We start from the raw sequence: 13551 nt of genomic DNA on the forward strand, positions 1-13551 counted from the left end.
GCACTCAGAGGGACGGCCGAGACCCGCCACCCGCCTCGATCCCCACAAACTCACCCAAAAATCGCGGCGCCGGGCGGCGCGGCCAGCTTTTAATTCAGAAAAATCCCTAAAAAAAAAAAAAAAAAAGCGCTTCCCACCCCCCCCGTCCCCCCCCCCCCGGCTTTTAATGCTCTTTTATGAAAAATCCCCTGTTTCAACTGATACATATATATATATATATATAAAAAAAAACCCGACAAAGATGACTGCCCCCCTCTGGGTGGGGCCGGGCCTATTTTGGGGTGTTACAGGGAGACTCGGTCCCCCCCCCTTCAACCCCCCCCGCCCCAAACCTGGGGAGGCCGCCCCCAAACCCATTAAACACCCCCAGGATGAGTCCAGCTGCTCGAGGCCTCTTTTAAAATGAAGAAAAAAACCAAAAAACCCAGAAGATAACCCAAAAAGGGAAAAAAAAACCCACCCCAGAAAATGGGGGGGGGGGGAGGGGGTGTCATTTTTTTGGGTTGTGGGGGGGGGGGTGGGGGTGTCACACCAAGGAGCCGGCTCGGCTCTGCGCCGGCACCATGACGGGGACGGCGCCCGCCCGTGCCAAGCTGGAAGGGGGCAACGATGCCGGGGGGGCGGCCGGCTCCTGGCGGCGCTGGGGGGTGCCGTTAACGGCGGGGGGGGAGAGATTGGGGGTACGCCCCCCTCCCCGGGGGGGGGGTCCCCGGTAGCTGCCGGTGAGGATGGAGGCGGTGTCGGAGGGGGGTTTGGCCCCGTAGGGTCTCTCCCGGGTGCCGGCGATGGAGGACAAGGTGCTGGTTTTGGAGATGGTGTCCGAGGCCGGGCTCCTGGCCCACGTGGGGGTTTTGGGGGCCACGGCGTCTTCCCTGCCGAGAGGGGACAGCGTCGGAGAGATCGGCACAGGGAACCCCGCCATTCCCCGTCCCGCCGCCCCCCCCCCGAAGCAACGGGGAGTCCGAGGTTGCGTAGAGCTCCTGGACCCCAAAACAGGGGAGCACGAGGGAAAGGGGGGGAAAACTGAGGTGGAAAATGTTAACTCTGAAACCTAATGATGGCTGCCAGAGGTGATAAACGTCCTCCTCCCCTGTTAACTCTGAAATGGAAACTTCCTCCCTCCTCCTGTTAACTCTGAAACCTAGTGATGACTGGCCAGAGATGGAAACTTCCCCCCTCCTCCTGTTAACTCTGAAACCTAGTGATGACTGGCCAGAGATGGAAACTTCCTCCCTCCTCCTGTTAACTCTGAAACTTAATGATGGCTGGCCAGAGGCGGAAACCTCCTCCTCCCCTGTTAACTCTGAAACCTAGTGATGACTGGCCAGAGATGGAAACTTCCCCCCTCCTCCTGTTAACTCTGAAACTTAATGATGGCTGGCCACAGATGGAAACCTTCCCCCTGCTGGTTAACTCTGAAACCTAATGATGACTACCCACAGATGGAAACCTCCTTTCCCCACTCCTGTTAACTCTGAAACCTAGCGATGATTTGAACCTCCTCCACGGGAGGCGGGGGGGGGGGGGGGGGGGGGGGGGGGGCGCTCACTTGATCTCATTGGCTGCCTCCTCCTGGCCGTCCCGTTTCTTCCTCCGGTAGCCGACGACCCGCCGGGCGAAGAAGACAACGGTGGCGAGGGCGCCCAGGGAGCCCAGCACGGCGCCAGCGATGACGGCTTTGGTGCTAGCTGCCGGGAGAGAGAGACAGAGAGAGACGGAGAGGTGGCGAGGGCCGGGGGGGAGTTCGCCTCCTTCTTTATTCCCACGGGGACCGCGTGGGGACCGTGTCCCCCCCACCCCGACACGTACTCACTTGAGTGCACCTCCAGGACGATGCTGCACTCGGCCGAACCCGCGCGGTTCTCGGCCGCGCAGACGTAGAGACCCGACATCTCCAGGGAGAGGTTGGTCAGCTTGAGGGTGCCCCTGGCCTGGTCTGCGTGAGAGAAATTCGGGCGCTGCCCCGCGGCCACCCCCCTGCCCGCGCCCCCCTGCCCATCCCCCTGCCTCCTTGGGCGGGAACGGGCAGGGTTAAGGGGATATTCCAAGAACGGTCAGGAACAGGCAGGGTTAAGGGGATATTCCAAGAATGGGCAGGAACAGGCAGGGTTAAGGGGATATTCCCCTGAAGAATGGGCAGGAACAGGCAGGGTTAAGGGGATATTCCAGGCACGGGCAGGGTTAAGGGGATATTCCAAGAATGGGCAGGGTTAAGGGAATATTCCCCTGAGGAATGGGCAGGAACAGGCAGGGTTAAGGGGATAATCCAGGAATGGGCAGGGTTAAGGGGATATTCCAGGCACGGGCTGGGTTCAGGGGATATTCCCCCGAGGAATGGGCAGGAACAGGCAGGATTAAGGGGATATTACCCCGAGGAATGGGCAGGAATGGGCAGGGTTAAGGGGATATTCCCCTGAAGAATGGGCAGGAACAGGCAGGGTTAAGGGGATATTCCAAGAATGGGCAGGAACGGGCAGGGTTAAGGGGATAATCCAGGAATGGGCAGGGTTAAGGGGATATTCCCCTGAGGAATGGGCAGGAATGGGCAGGGTTAAGGGGATATTCCAGGCACGGGCAGGGTTAAGGGGATATTCCCTGAAGAATGGGCAGGAATGGGCAGGGTTAAGGGGATATTCCAGGCACGGGCTGGGTTCAGGGGATATTCCCCCGAGGAATGGGCAGGAACAGGCAGGATTAAGGGGATATTCCCCTGAAGAATGGGCAGGAACAGGCAGGGTTAAGGGGATATTCCAGGAATGGGCAGGAACGGGCAGGGTTAAGGGGATATTCCAGGCACGGGCAGGGTTCAGGGGATATTCCCCCGAGGAATGGGCAGGAACAGGCAGGGTTAAGGGGATAATCCAGGAATGGGCAGGGTTAAGGGGATATTCCAGGCACGGGCAGGGTTAAGGGGATATTCCCCTGAGGAATGGGCAGGAATGGGCAGGGTTAAGGGGATATTCCCCTGAGGAATGGGCAGGAAGAGCCAGATTTAAGGGGATATTCCAAGAATGGGCAGGAACGGGCAGGGTTAAGGGGATATTCCAGGCACGGGCAGGGTTAAGGGGATATTCCCCTGAGGAATGGGCAGGAAGAGGCAGATTTAAGGGGATATTCCAAGAATTGGCAGGAACGGGCAGGGTTAAGGGGATATTCCAGGCACGGGCAGGGTTCAGGGGATATTCCCCCGAGGAATGGGCAGGAACAGGCAGGATTAAGGGGATAATCCAGGCACGGGCCGAATTAAGGGGACCAAACCAAAAGCATCCCCCAGCTGAAGCTCCTCGGGATTTTCCGCTCCTCCCACCCCGCTTCCCCCTGTGTGTCCCCCCCATCCCGCTCCCCCCACCCCGCCCCGGGGGTGCCACCTTACCGTGGGCGGGGGGGAAGAAGACCTGCAGGGTGGGGGCCGTGCGTTGCCACTGGTAGGCGGGCGAGGGCTTCCCCTTCTCGGAGGTGCAGCTCAAGGTGACGTTGGCCCCCACCGTGGGGTCGCCGTGCAGCCGGCAAGTCGGGGCGGCCGGTGGCACTGCGGGCACCGACGTTAGTCCCGAGGGACACCACGGGGGACGCTGAAGGGAGCCGGGGCGACCGGCGGAGCCTTACCCAGGACGGTGAGGTTGATGACGCCGATGTTCTTGCCCGTGCTGGTGACATCGTCCACCACGTTGACGGTGCACATGTACTGGCCCGAGTCGCGCTCCCGGGTGGCGTTGATGAACACCGAGATGTTGTGGGAGAGGACGGGGTGCAGGAACCCCACGCGGGGCTTCAGCTCTGTCTCCTCCACCTTCACCACCCCGTCCAGGTAGGTCAGGATCTGCGCGGGGGAAAACGCCCGCTCAGGCACCTCCGGATTGTGTTGCAGGAGAGGAAATCCCACCCCACCCCACCCCCCTCAGCCCCCAGATCCTAAATTTTGTGGAGCAGCATGAGCCCCCTCCATCCTCACCTGCCATGAGCATCCACGGCACGGGAACTGCGGGCATCTCCCCACCATGGGCACCACAAGGGTCGTGCCACACCGCCCCCCACCCCCCCCGTCACGGGCACCATGAGAAACTGCCCCGTCATGAGCATCACCACATCATGGGCACCACGAGCACCTTCCCATCGTGGGCACCTCCCCATCATGGGCACCACGGTCTTCCCCCCCGCTGTGGGTTACTCCCCATCGTTGGCACTATGAGCGTCTCCCATCACAGACTGGTTCAGGTTGGAATGGATCTTAGAGATCATCTGGTTCCACGCCCTGCCCCGGGCAGGGACACCTCCCACCAGCCCAGGTTGCTCCAAGCCCCGGCCAACCTGGCCTTGAACCCCTCCAGGGATGGGGCAGCCACAGCTTCTCTGGGCAACCTGGGCCAGGGGCTCACCCCCCCTCACAGCAAAGAATTTCTTCCCAATATCTAACCTAAATCTCCCCTCTTCCAGTTTGAAGCCATCACCCCTCATCCTATCCCTCTACTCCCTGCTCCAGAGTCCCTCCCCAGCTTTCCTGGAGCCCCTTGAGGGACTGGCAGGGGCTGGAAGGTCTCCCCGGAGCCTTCTCTTCTCCAGGCTGAACCCCCCCAGCTCTCTCAGCCTGTCCTCCCAGCAGAGGGGCTCCAGCCCTCCCAGCATCTCCGGGGCCTCCTCTGGCCCCGCTCCAACAGCTCCGTGTCCTTCTGCTGTTGGTGGCCCCAGCGCTGGAGGCAGCACTGCAGGGGGGTCTCCCCCGAGCGGAGCAGAGGGGCAGAATCCCCCCCTCGCCCTGCTGCCCACGCTGCTGGGGATGAGCCCCGGCTGCGGGGGGGTTTCTGGGCTGCCAGCGCATGTTTTTGGCTCATGTTGAGCTTCTCGTCCACCAGCACTCCCAGGTCCTTCTCCTCAGGGCTGCTCTCCAGCCATTCTCCACCCAACCTGTCCTTGTGCCTGGGATTGCCATGACCCAGGTGCAGGACCTTGCCCTTGGCCTGCTTAAACTTCATGAGGTTGCCGTGATCCCACCTCTCCAGCCTGTCCAGGTCCCTCTGGATGGCATCCCTTCCCTCCAGCGTGTCGACCGCGCCACACAGCTTGGTGTCACCGGCAAAATTCCTGAGGGTGTCCTCGATCCCACTGTCCATGTCACCGACAAAGATGTTAAACAGCACCGGTCCCAGTACTGACCCCTGAGGAACGCCACTCGTCACTGGTTTCCACGTGGACATCGAGCCGTTGACCGCAACCCTTTGAGCGCGGCCATCCAGCCAGTTCCTTATCCACCCAGCGGTCCATCCATCAAATCCCTGCTTTTCCAATTTAGAGACCAGGATGTCGTGTGGGACAGTGCCAAACGCTTTCCATAAATCCAGGTAGATGACGTTGGTTGCTCTCCCCTTATCCACCAACGCTGTAAGCCCGCTGTAGAAGGCCACCAGATTTGTCAGGCACGACTTGCCCTTGGTGAAGCCATGTTGGCTGTCACCAGTCACCTCCTTATGTCCCATGTGCCTCAGCAGAGATTCCAGGAGGATCTGCTCCATGATCTTGCCGGGCACAGAGGTGGGACTGACCGGCCTGTAGTTCCCCGGCTCTTCCTTTTTTCCCTTTTTGAACGTGGGGGTTCTGTTTCCCCTTTTCCAGTCAGTGGGAACTTCACCGGACTGCCACGACTTTTCAGATACAATGGAAAGCGGCTTGGCGACTTCATCTGCCAGCTCCCTCAGGACCCGCGGATGGATTTCATCCGGTCCCGTGGACTTATGCACCTTCACGTTCCTCAGATGGTCCCGAACCTGATCTTCTCCTACAGTGGGCGGCTCTTCATTCTCACAGCCCCTGCCTTTGCATCCTGCGACTTGGGTGGTGTGGTTGGAGCCCTTGCCGGTGAAGACCGAGGCGAAAAAGTCATTCAGCACCTCAGCCTTCTCCATCCCCTGGGTGACCAGGTCTCCTGCCTCCTTCTGGAGAGGGCCCACGTCTTCCCTCTGTAGGCCTCCTTTTTGCTCTTGAGCTTCTCCAGGAGCTCCTTGTTCATCCATGCAGGCCTCCTGCTCATTTTTGCCTGACTTCTTCATTCTTGGGATGTTCCTGAGCTTGGAGGAGGTGATCCTTGAATACTAACCGTCTCTCTTGGGCCCCTCTTCCCTCCAGTGCTTTTTCCCATGTTTCCCAGCCAAGCAAGTCCCTCAAGAGGCCAAAGTCTGCTCTCCTGAAGTCCAGGGTAGTGAGCTTGCGGCGTGCTCTCCTCGCTGCCCGAAGGATTTTGAGTTCTACCACTTCACGATCGCTGCAGCCGAGGCCGCCCTTGAGCTTGACGTTCCCCACCAGGAACGTCCTCCTTGTTGGTAAGGACAGGCTCCGGAATAGTTCCTCTCCTTGTTGGCTCCTCTACCATTTGAGGAAGAAAGTTGTCATCGACACATTCCAAGAGCTTCCTGGATTTCTCGTGCCCCGCTCTGTTGTCCTTCCAACAGGTATCGGGGTGGTTGAAGTCCCCCATGAGGACCAGGGTCTGTGAACGCGATGCCGCTCCTATGTCTGTGGAGGGCCTCATGCGCTCTGTTGTCCTGGTCAGGAGGCCTGGAGCAGACCCCTACCGTAATGTCCCCTGCCCCTGTGTTCCCGTTAATCTTGACCCATAAGCTCTCCGTTGGGTCTTCATCCATCCCCAGGTGGAGCTCCGTGCACTCCAGCTGGTCACTGACATAGAAGGCAACACCCCCTCCTCGTCTCCCCTGCCTGTCCTTCCTGAAGAGCCTGTATCCCTCCATTCCCACACTCCAGTCATAGGAGTCATCCCACCACGTCTCCGTGACGCCAAGGAGATCACAGCCCTGGCGGCGTGAACACGCCTCTAACTCCTCTTGTTTCCCGTGCTCCATGCGTTTGCATGGAGGCACCTCAGCTGGGCGCCCGGAGAAGCTGGCTTCCTGGCTGGAGCGGCTGCCTCTCCTTCCTGCTGCTCTTCTGGTGGCCTTCCTTCGAGGTGTTTTATCCGTGACATCGTGGGCACCTCCCCACTGTGGGCACCATGAGGTTCCCCCCATCATGGGCGCCTCCCCGTCATGGGCACCATGAGCATTCCCCCATCGTGTTCATCGCACAGTCACGGGCTCCATGAGCTTTCCCCCTGCCATGAGCACCACCCCATGGTGGGCACCTGCCCGTGGTGGACACCATGAGCTTCACCCCATCATGGACACCACCTCAACAGGGACACACCACAAGCTTCCCCCCCACCGTGGGCGCCATGGGCACTACTCCATGGCGGGCGCCTCCCCATGATGGCCACCGCGAGCATTCCCCCACCGTGGGCACCATGAGCTTTCCCCCCACCACTAGCACCACCCCATGGTGGGCACCATGAGCTTCACCCCATCATGGACAGTACCTCATTGTCGACACCGTAAGCTTCTCTCCCATCACAGGCACCATCCCATGGTGGGCACCATGAGCTTTCCCCCTCACCGTGAGCACCACCCCATGATGGGCACCATGAGCTTCACCCCATCACGGACACTACCTCATTGTGGACACCACCTCATCGTGGACACCATAAGCTTCTCTCCCATCACGGGCACCATCCCATGGTGGGCACCATGAGCTTTCCCCCTCACCGTGAGCACCACCCCATGATGGGCACCATGAGCTTCACCCCATCATGGACACTACCTCATCGTGGATACCATAAGCTTCTCTCCCATCATGGGCACCATCCCATGGTGGGCGCCATAAGCTTCACCCCATCATGGACACTACCTCATCATGGACACCGTAAGCTTCTCTCCCATCACAGGCACCATCCCATGGTGGGCACCATGAGCTTCACCCCATCATGGACACTACCTCGTCGTGGACACCGTAAGCTTCTCTCCCACCATGGGCACCATCCCATGGTGGGCACCATGAGCTTCACCCCATCATGGACGCTACCTCATCGTGGACACCGTAAGCTTCTCTCCCACCATGGGCACCATCCCATGGTGGGCACCTCTCCATGGTGGGCACCACGAGCTTCACCTCATCATGGGCACCAGAAGCTTCCCCCCTATCACGGGCGCATCCCCGTCACGGACACCATGAGCACCCCTCCACCATGGCCTCCTCCCGGTGGGTCCCCCTCCCTCCCCGCCCCACCGCTGACCTGGAAGGGGTCGGCATCTTCCTTATCCAGCAGCCAGGTGATGTAGGGCTTCTTCTGGGAGCGGCTGGTGTACCAGGCGGGCAGCACCGCTTGCTGCCCCTCCACCGAGAAGACCGAGCCCGTCCCCACGTGCACCTCCAGCACGGCTGAGGAGACGCCTGCTCACGGCCGGAGAGGGAAGAAAACGGGACGTGACTCAACCCCAGGTGCCGTTTTTTCCCACAAAAACCCCGCCGATTGTTGGAAAAACCTCCCCGTTCCCAAGGGAAACCCCAACACTCCCAGGTTATCGTCGGGAGGTTGGGCCGGGAAGACATTTCTCCTCCTTCCCTGCCGCGGGAAGGGCTTTCCGGCCGCTCCGGAGGATGCAGGACAATGCCGAGCCCTCCCATCCCCCTTTCCTCCTCCCGAGATGGGAAAATCTCCGGCTGAAAATCCGCCCCCGCCCCCCCAGGGGCTGCTGTTTCTTCCCCAGGAGCTCCCACGGCCGGGCACCCGCCGTGAGCGCAGTGTTGGGGTGCCAGGTCCTCCATCCCGTGGGATCTGGGGTGGGGGGAGACACCCGTATGCACCTCACAAGCTCTCCCCAGCATCCCCCCTTTTCCTGCTGGTGCTAAACTGGGAGGCCATTCCATCCCATCCCATCCCAAATATTCTACCCCAAATATCCCATCCCAAATACCCCATCTCATCTCATGCCATCCCATCCCAAATGTCCCATCCCAACTCATCTCATCCCATCCCAAATACCCCATCTCATCTCATGCCATCCCATCCCTTTCTAAATATCCTATCCCAAATATCCCATCCCAAATATCCCATCTCATCCCATCCCACCCCAAATGTCCCATCCCAACTCATCTCATCCCATCCCAAATATCCCATCCCATCTCATCCCATCCCAAATACCCTGTCCCATTCCAAATGTCCCATCCCAACTCATCTCATCCCCTTCTAAATATCCTATCCCAAATACCCCATCTCATCTCATCCCAAAGATCCCATCTCATCTCATCCCAAATACCTCATCCCAAATACCTCATCTCATCCCATCCCATCCCAAATACCCTGTCCCATCCCGATGTCCCATCCCAAATTGTCCCATCCCTTTCGAAACATCCCATCCCAAGTATCCCATCTCATCCCATCCCAAACACCCCATCTCATCTCATCCCAAATATCCCATCCCATCCCAAATATCCTATCCCCGATGTCCCGTCCCAAACATCCCATCCCATCTCATGCCATCCCATCCCAAATATCCCATCTCATCCCATCCCAAATACCCTGTCCCATCCCAAATGTCCCATCCCAACTCATCTCATCCCTTTCTAAGTATCCTATCCCAAATACCCCATCCCAAATACCCCATCTCATCTCATCCCAAATACCTCATCTCATCCCATCCCAAATATCACATCCCATCTCATCTCATCCCAAAGATCCCATCTCATCTCATCCCAAATACCTCATCCCAAATACCTCATCTCATCCCATCCCAAATATCACATCCCATCTCATCCCATCCCAAATACTCTGTCCCATCCCAAAGGTCCCATCCCAAATCGTCCCATCCCTTTCGAAACATCCCATCCCAAGTATCCCATCTCATCCCATCCCAAACACCCCATCTCATCTCATCTCATCCCAAATATCCCATCCCATCCCAAATATCCTATCCCATCTCATCCCGTCCAATCCCAAATGTCCCATCCCATTCCAAATATCCTATCCCCAATGTCCCGTCCCAAACATCCCATCCCATCTCATGCCATCCCATCCCAAATATCCCATCTCATCTTTTCCCATCCCAAATAACCCATCCCATCTCATCCCATCCCAAATACCCTGTCCCATCCCAAATGTCCCATCCCAACTCATCTCATCCCTTTCTAAGTATCCTATCCCAAATACCCCATCCCAAATACCCCATCTCATCTCATCCCAAAGATCCCATCTCATCTCATCCCAAATACTTCATCTCATCCCATCCCGAATGTCCCATCCCAAATCGTCCCATCCCTTTTGAAACATCCCATCCCAAGTATCCCATCTCATCCCATCCCAAACACCCCATCTCATCTCATCCCAAATATCCCATCCCATCCCAGATACCCTATCCCATCTCATCCCGTCCAATCCCAGATGTCCCATCCCAACTCATCCCATTCCAAATATCCTATCCCCGATGTCCCGTCCCAAAAATCCCACCCATCCCAAATACCCCGTCCCTGTGTCCCCAGCATCCCCAGAGCCCACTGGGGGCAGGCATCAGGACGGGAGCGGGCACCACGGAGCGCAGAAGGATGCTGGGCTCCGGGGGAAGATTATTCCCCGGCTTTGCCCGTAAGGCTCAGCCGGAAAATTAATCGGATCAGGCGAGGGCCGGGTCTGCGGCGGGGTTTTTGTTTTTTTTTTTTTTTTTCCCAGGGGAATGCCAGCGAGGACCCGCATCCCGGCGGCTCCATCCCCGCATCCTGCCCATCGATCCGTGTCCCCGGCTGGCCCCGCTCCCGCCAGCGCCCCAGGGATGCTCCGGATTGGGATGGGGAGGCAGCGGGCGGGGGGGAACAGCGTGATGCTCCCCCGGCATCCCAAATCCTCGCTCCGCCGCCTGGGGTTTGGGGAAATATCCCCGCTTTTGAAGGATTTAGGGAGCCTCCGACGGCTTTGCCCTCTTCCCTCTGGACTCGGAGGTTTCCATGGGATTTTTCCAGGGTGGGAAGAGGCAAACAAGGCGCTGGGGTGAGGTGGGGGGGTGGGGGGGTATTTTTAGCCTCCTCCTGCATCCGTTCATCCCCCCCCTCCCGGCAAGGCATCGGCACGGTTTCCGGATGGAACCTTCCAGCTCCCGGGGCAGGAAACTCTGCTCCGGCCGATAAAGTCTTCCCAGGAATTCAACAAGAACTAAAAATTAAAAAAAAAAAAAAAAAAAAAAAAGACGCAAATTTCCTTTCTCCGGTGAAAAAACCGGGAGAAATCGGGCCCCGGTCTGGGGAAGATGCTTAAAAATAGCTCCCTCGGGTTAAGAACATAAACCCTTAAGTCCTGGCGTCGGAGGGGGGGGGGACGACGGACGAAGACGGGGGGGGGACACACACACGCGGGCGGGCGCCGGGGAGCCCGCCCAAGAATTAATATTATTACTGTTATTAATTACGTCGAGCGCCGCTGCGTGCTTAATTACGGGGACGGGATAGCGCTAATAGCGTAATAACGATTAAAGCGACGACAGTAGCGATCCCAGGGGGGGTGGGCCAAAGGGCGCTGGGGGTCTCCGGAGAAATCCGGGTGCCGGAGTTGGTGGGGGGGGGGGGGGGGGAAAGATGCTCCGGCATCGGCTGGGGGTTTTCCGTCCCGCTCCCGGGGGTGAAAAGAGCCCCGTGGGGCTCAACCCGCCAACGCCAGGCGCAGCCCAGGCTCCCTCTGCTCTTCCCGCGCCCAGCGTTCACTCTGAAACCTAATGACGACTGTGACAGCCGACCGCGGCTCCGTCCTCCCCCCATTCCAACCGGACGGATCCGGAGGCCGGAGGATGCTCGATTCCTAAATAAAAAATTTAAAAAAAAAAAAAAAATCTCCTTTCCCCCCCCCACATTCCTCAGCTGGGAATTTTCGGAGCCTAAAAAATTCCCGGTGCTCGAGCGGCGGGCACGGGACCGAACCCTTTGGCATCAGCCCCGGCTTTAGCCACCTCCGCGCTTCAAATCCTCTAATGCTTTAACCAGATCGAAAAAATTAAGCCGCTCCCGGCGCGAATACGCGTATCGGGGCGGGGGGGGGGGCGGGGGGGAGGAATCTTGGGACCTTCCCGATTGCTATTTGGGTTGAAAAAAAACCTGGATTTTTATCCAGCGCCCCGAGCTCAGCACCTGCCCGGGGGGTTTCCCTCCGCTCCAGCCCATCTGCCAGGAGTTTTGCCCGTTGGAAAAAAAAGAAAAATAAATAAATAAAATTTAAAAAAAAATAAAAAATTATAACCTTTCCGTTGACCTTTAAAAGTACCTTTGAAAAACCCTGATTTTTTTTGTTATTTCCCCCCCCCCCTCACCAAGGGAATAAACACCTTTAAATGTAATCTTTAAAAACATCCTTAATTTTTTCCCGACGGAATAAACCAAAAAAAAACCCAAATACTTTAAATTTCCCTTTAAAAACGCTTTTAATTTTTTCCCTCGGGGGGAAAAAACCCCAAAAAAATCCTTTAAAATTCACCTTTCGATTTTTTTTTTCCCCTACGGAAAAAAACTAATCCCGTTCCGTCCCCGCGTTCCCGCAGCCGCCTCAATCCCCTTCCTTTATATGGAATTCTGACCTCAAATCGCGTCGTTTCACCCCAAAACGAAATAGCTGCTTCCCGGCTCGAGGCTCGGCCCTGACCCCCCCCCCCCAAAAAACCTTCCCCATAAACTATTAACCCCTGGAGTATTATGGGCTGGAGGTTTGATGACCCGGCTCCGTGGGATTAAGGCGCCGGAGTCATGTGAAACCAGCACCCAAAGGAAATCCGAAAGCCCAGGTTTGGGATGTAAAATCCCCGGCGGGAATCCGGCCGGAAAACCGCCCCCCCCCCCCCCCCAAAAAAAAACCCCCCAAAACCCCAAAAAAACCCAAACCCACCCTGGAAAAAGGTCAAGGAGCATCTCGGCGAGGCGACAGGGGCACCCGGAATATTATTATTATTTTTTTTTAATTTGGGATTTGATTTTATCCCCCCCCCCGTCTCCTTTTCCCTTAATTCCGACTATTTATAACCGGGCAGATAGGAGACGCCTGGGCCGCGGAGCGGCATCCCTTGGGAAAATCCCCGGCGGCTTTTCTCACGACCCCGGGGTGGGGGCAGAAAGCGCCGTATCCTCCGGAGAGGCCAAATTTGGGAAAAGGAAAAAAAAAAAAAAAAAAAAAAAAAAAGAAAAAAAAAGAAAAATTAAATAAAATAATAAGACGACGACGTGACTTTGCTATAGATAGAAACAGGCTTCAACCCCCCCCCCGGGGTTGGGAGAAGGAGGCGGCGATGGGATGGAGTGGGAATGGGATGAGGATGGAGTGGGAATGGGATGAGGATGGGACTGGGAAGGCGAACGGGATGGGATCGGGATGGGAACGTGGATGGGATGGGATTGGGAATAGGGAAGGGATTGGGGATGCCGAGCATCACCCCCCGGTTTGCTTTTCCCATCACGCTCCCGTACGGATCCCACAGGGTGGGGCCGGGATGTTTGGAAGCGAACTTCAAGGAAAACCACCCGTTTTGGGGCTCAAAAGCATCTTTTCCCTGCGGTTTCGTCCTCCCGCTCCCTCCGGCATCGCATCCCGGGACTCGGGAGGGACTTTTTTTTTTGGGGGGGGGGGGAGGGGGCCAAATTATGACCCCGGAGCAAATTCACTCCACGGGGATGCGGGCGAAGGAGCATCCCGATGGGATTTAGGGCCGGAGC

General features: G+C 57.5%; 1 protein-coding gene across 1 annotated transcript; it reads right to left on the reverse strand.

The window, feature by feature from the left end:
* Positions 1–395: 395 nt before the first annotated feature.
* On the reverse strand, positions 396–11448 carry LOC134525057 (endothelial cell-selective adhesion molecule-like). Its single transcript, XM_063355510.1, has 8 exons — positions 11298–11448; positions 10952–11017; positions 8111–8268; positions 3607–3820; positions 3374–3529; positions 1814–1936; positions 1550–1688; positions 396–872 (listed from the first exon to the last, which is right to left on the reverse strand). The coding sequence occupies exons 1-8, from the start codon at positions 11446–11448 to the stop codon at positions 527–529; spliced, it is 1353 nt and encodes a 450-aa protein (XP_063211580.1). The 3' UTR covers positions 396–526.
* Between the last annotated feature and the right edge of the window lie 2103 nt (positions 11449–13551).

Source organism: Chroicocephalus ridibundus, chromosome 18 (assembly GCF_963924245.1).
Source record: "Chroicocephalus ridibundus chromosome 18, bChrRid1.1, whole genome shotgun sequence".
NCBI lineage: Eukaryota > Metazoa > Chordata > Aves > Charadriiformes > Laridae > Chroicocephalus > Chroicocephalus ridibundus.

What these genes read in the sequence shown, in the direction of transcription:
- LOC134525057 (XM_063355510.1), bottom strand. Translation starts at nt 11,448, where the DNA reads ATGCCGGAGCATCTTTCCCCCCCCCCCCCCCCCACCAACTCCGGCACC. An exon ending in ATTAGCGCTATCCCGTCCCC is followed by an intron (nt 11,018 to 11,297) that starts GTAATTAAGCAC and finishes TTTAATTTTTAG; the next exon opens with TTCTTGTTGAATTCCTGGGA. An exon ending in CCTGCCCCGGGAGCTGGAAG is followed by an intron (nt 8,269 to 10,951) that starts GTTCCATCCGGA and finishes GGCCGTGAGCAG; the next exon opens with GCGTCTCCTCAGCCGTGCTG.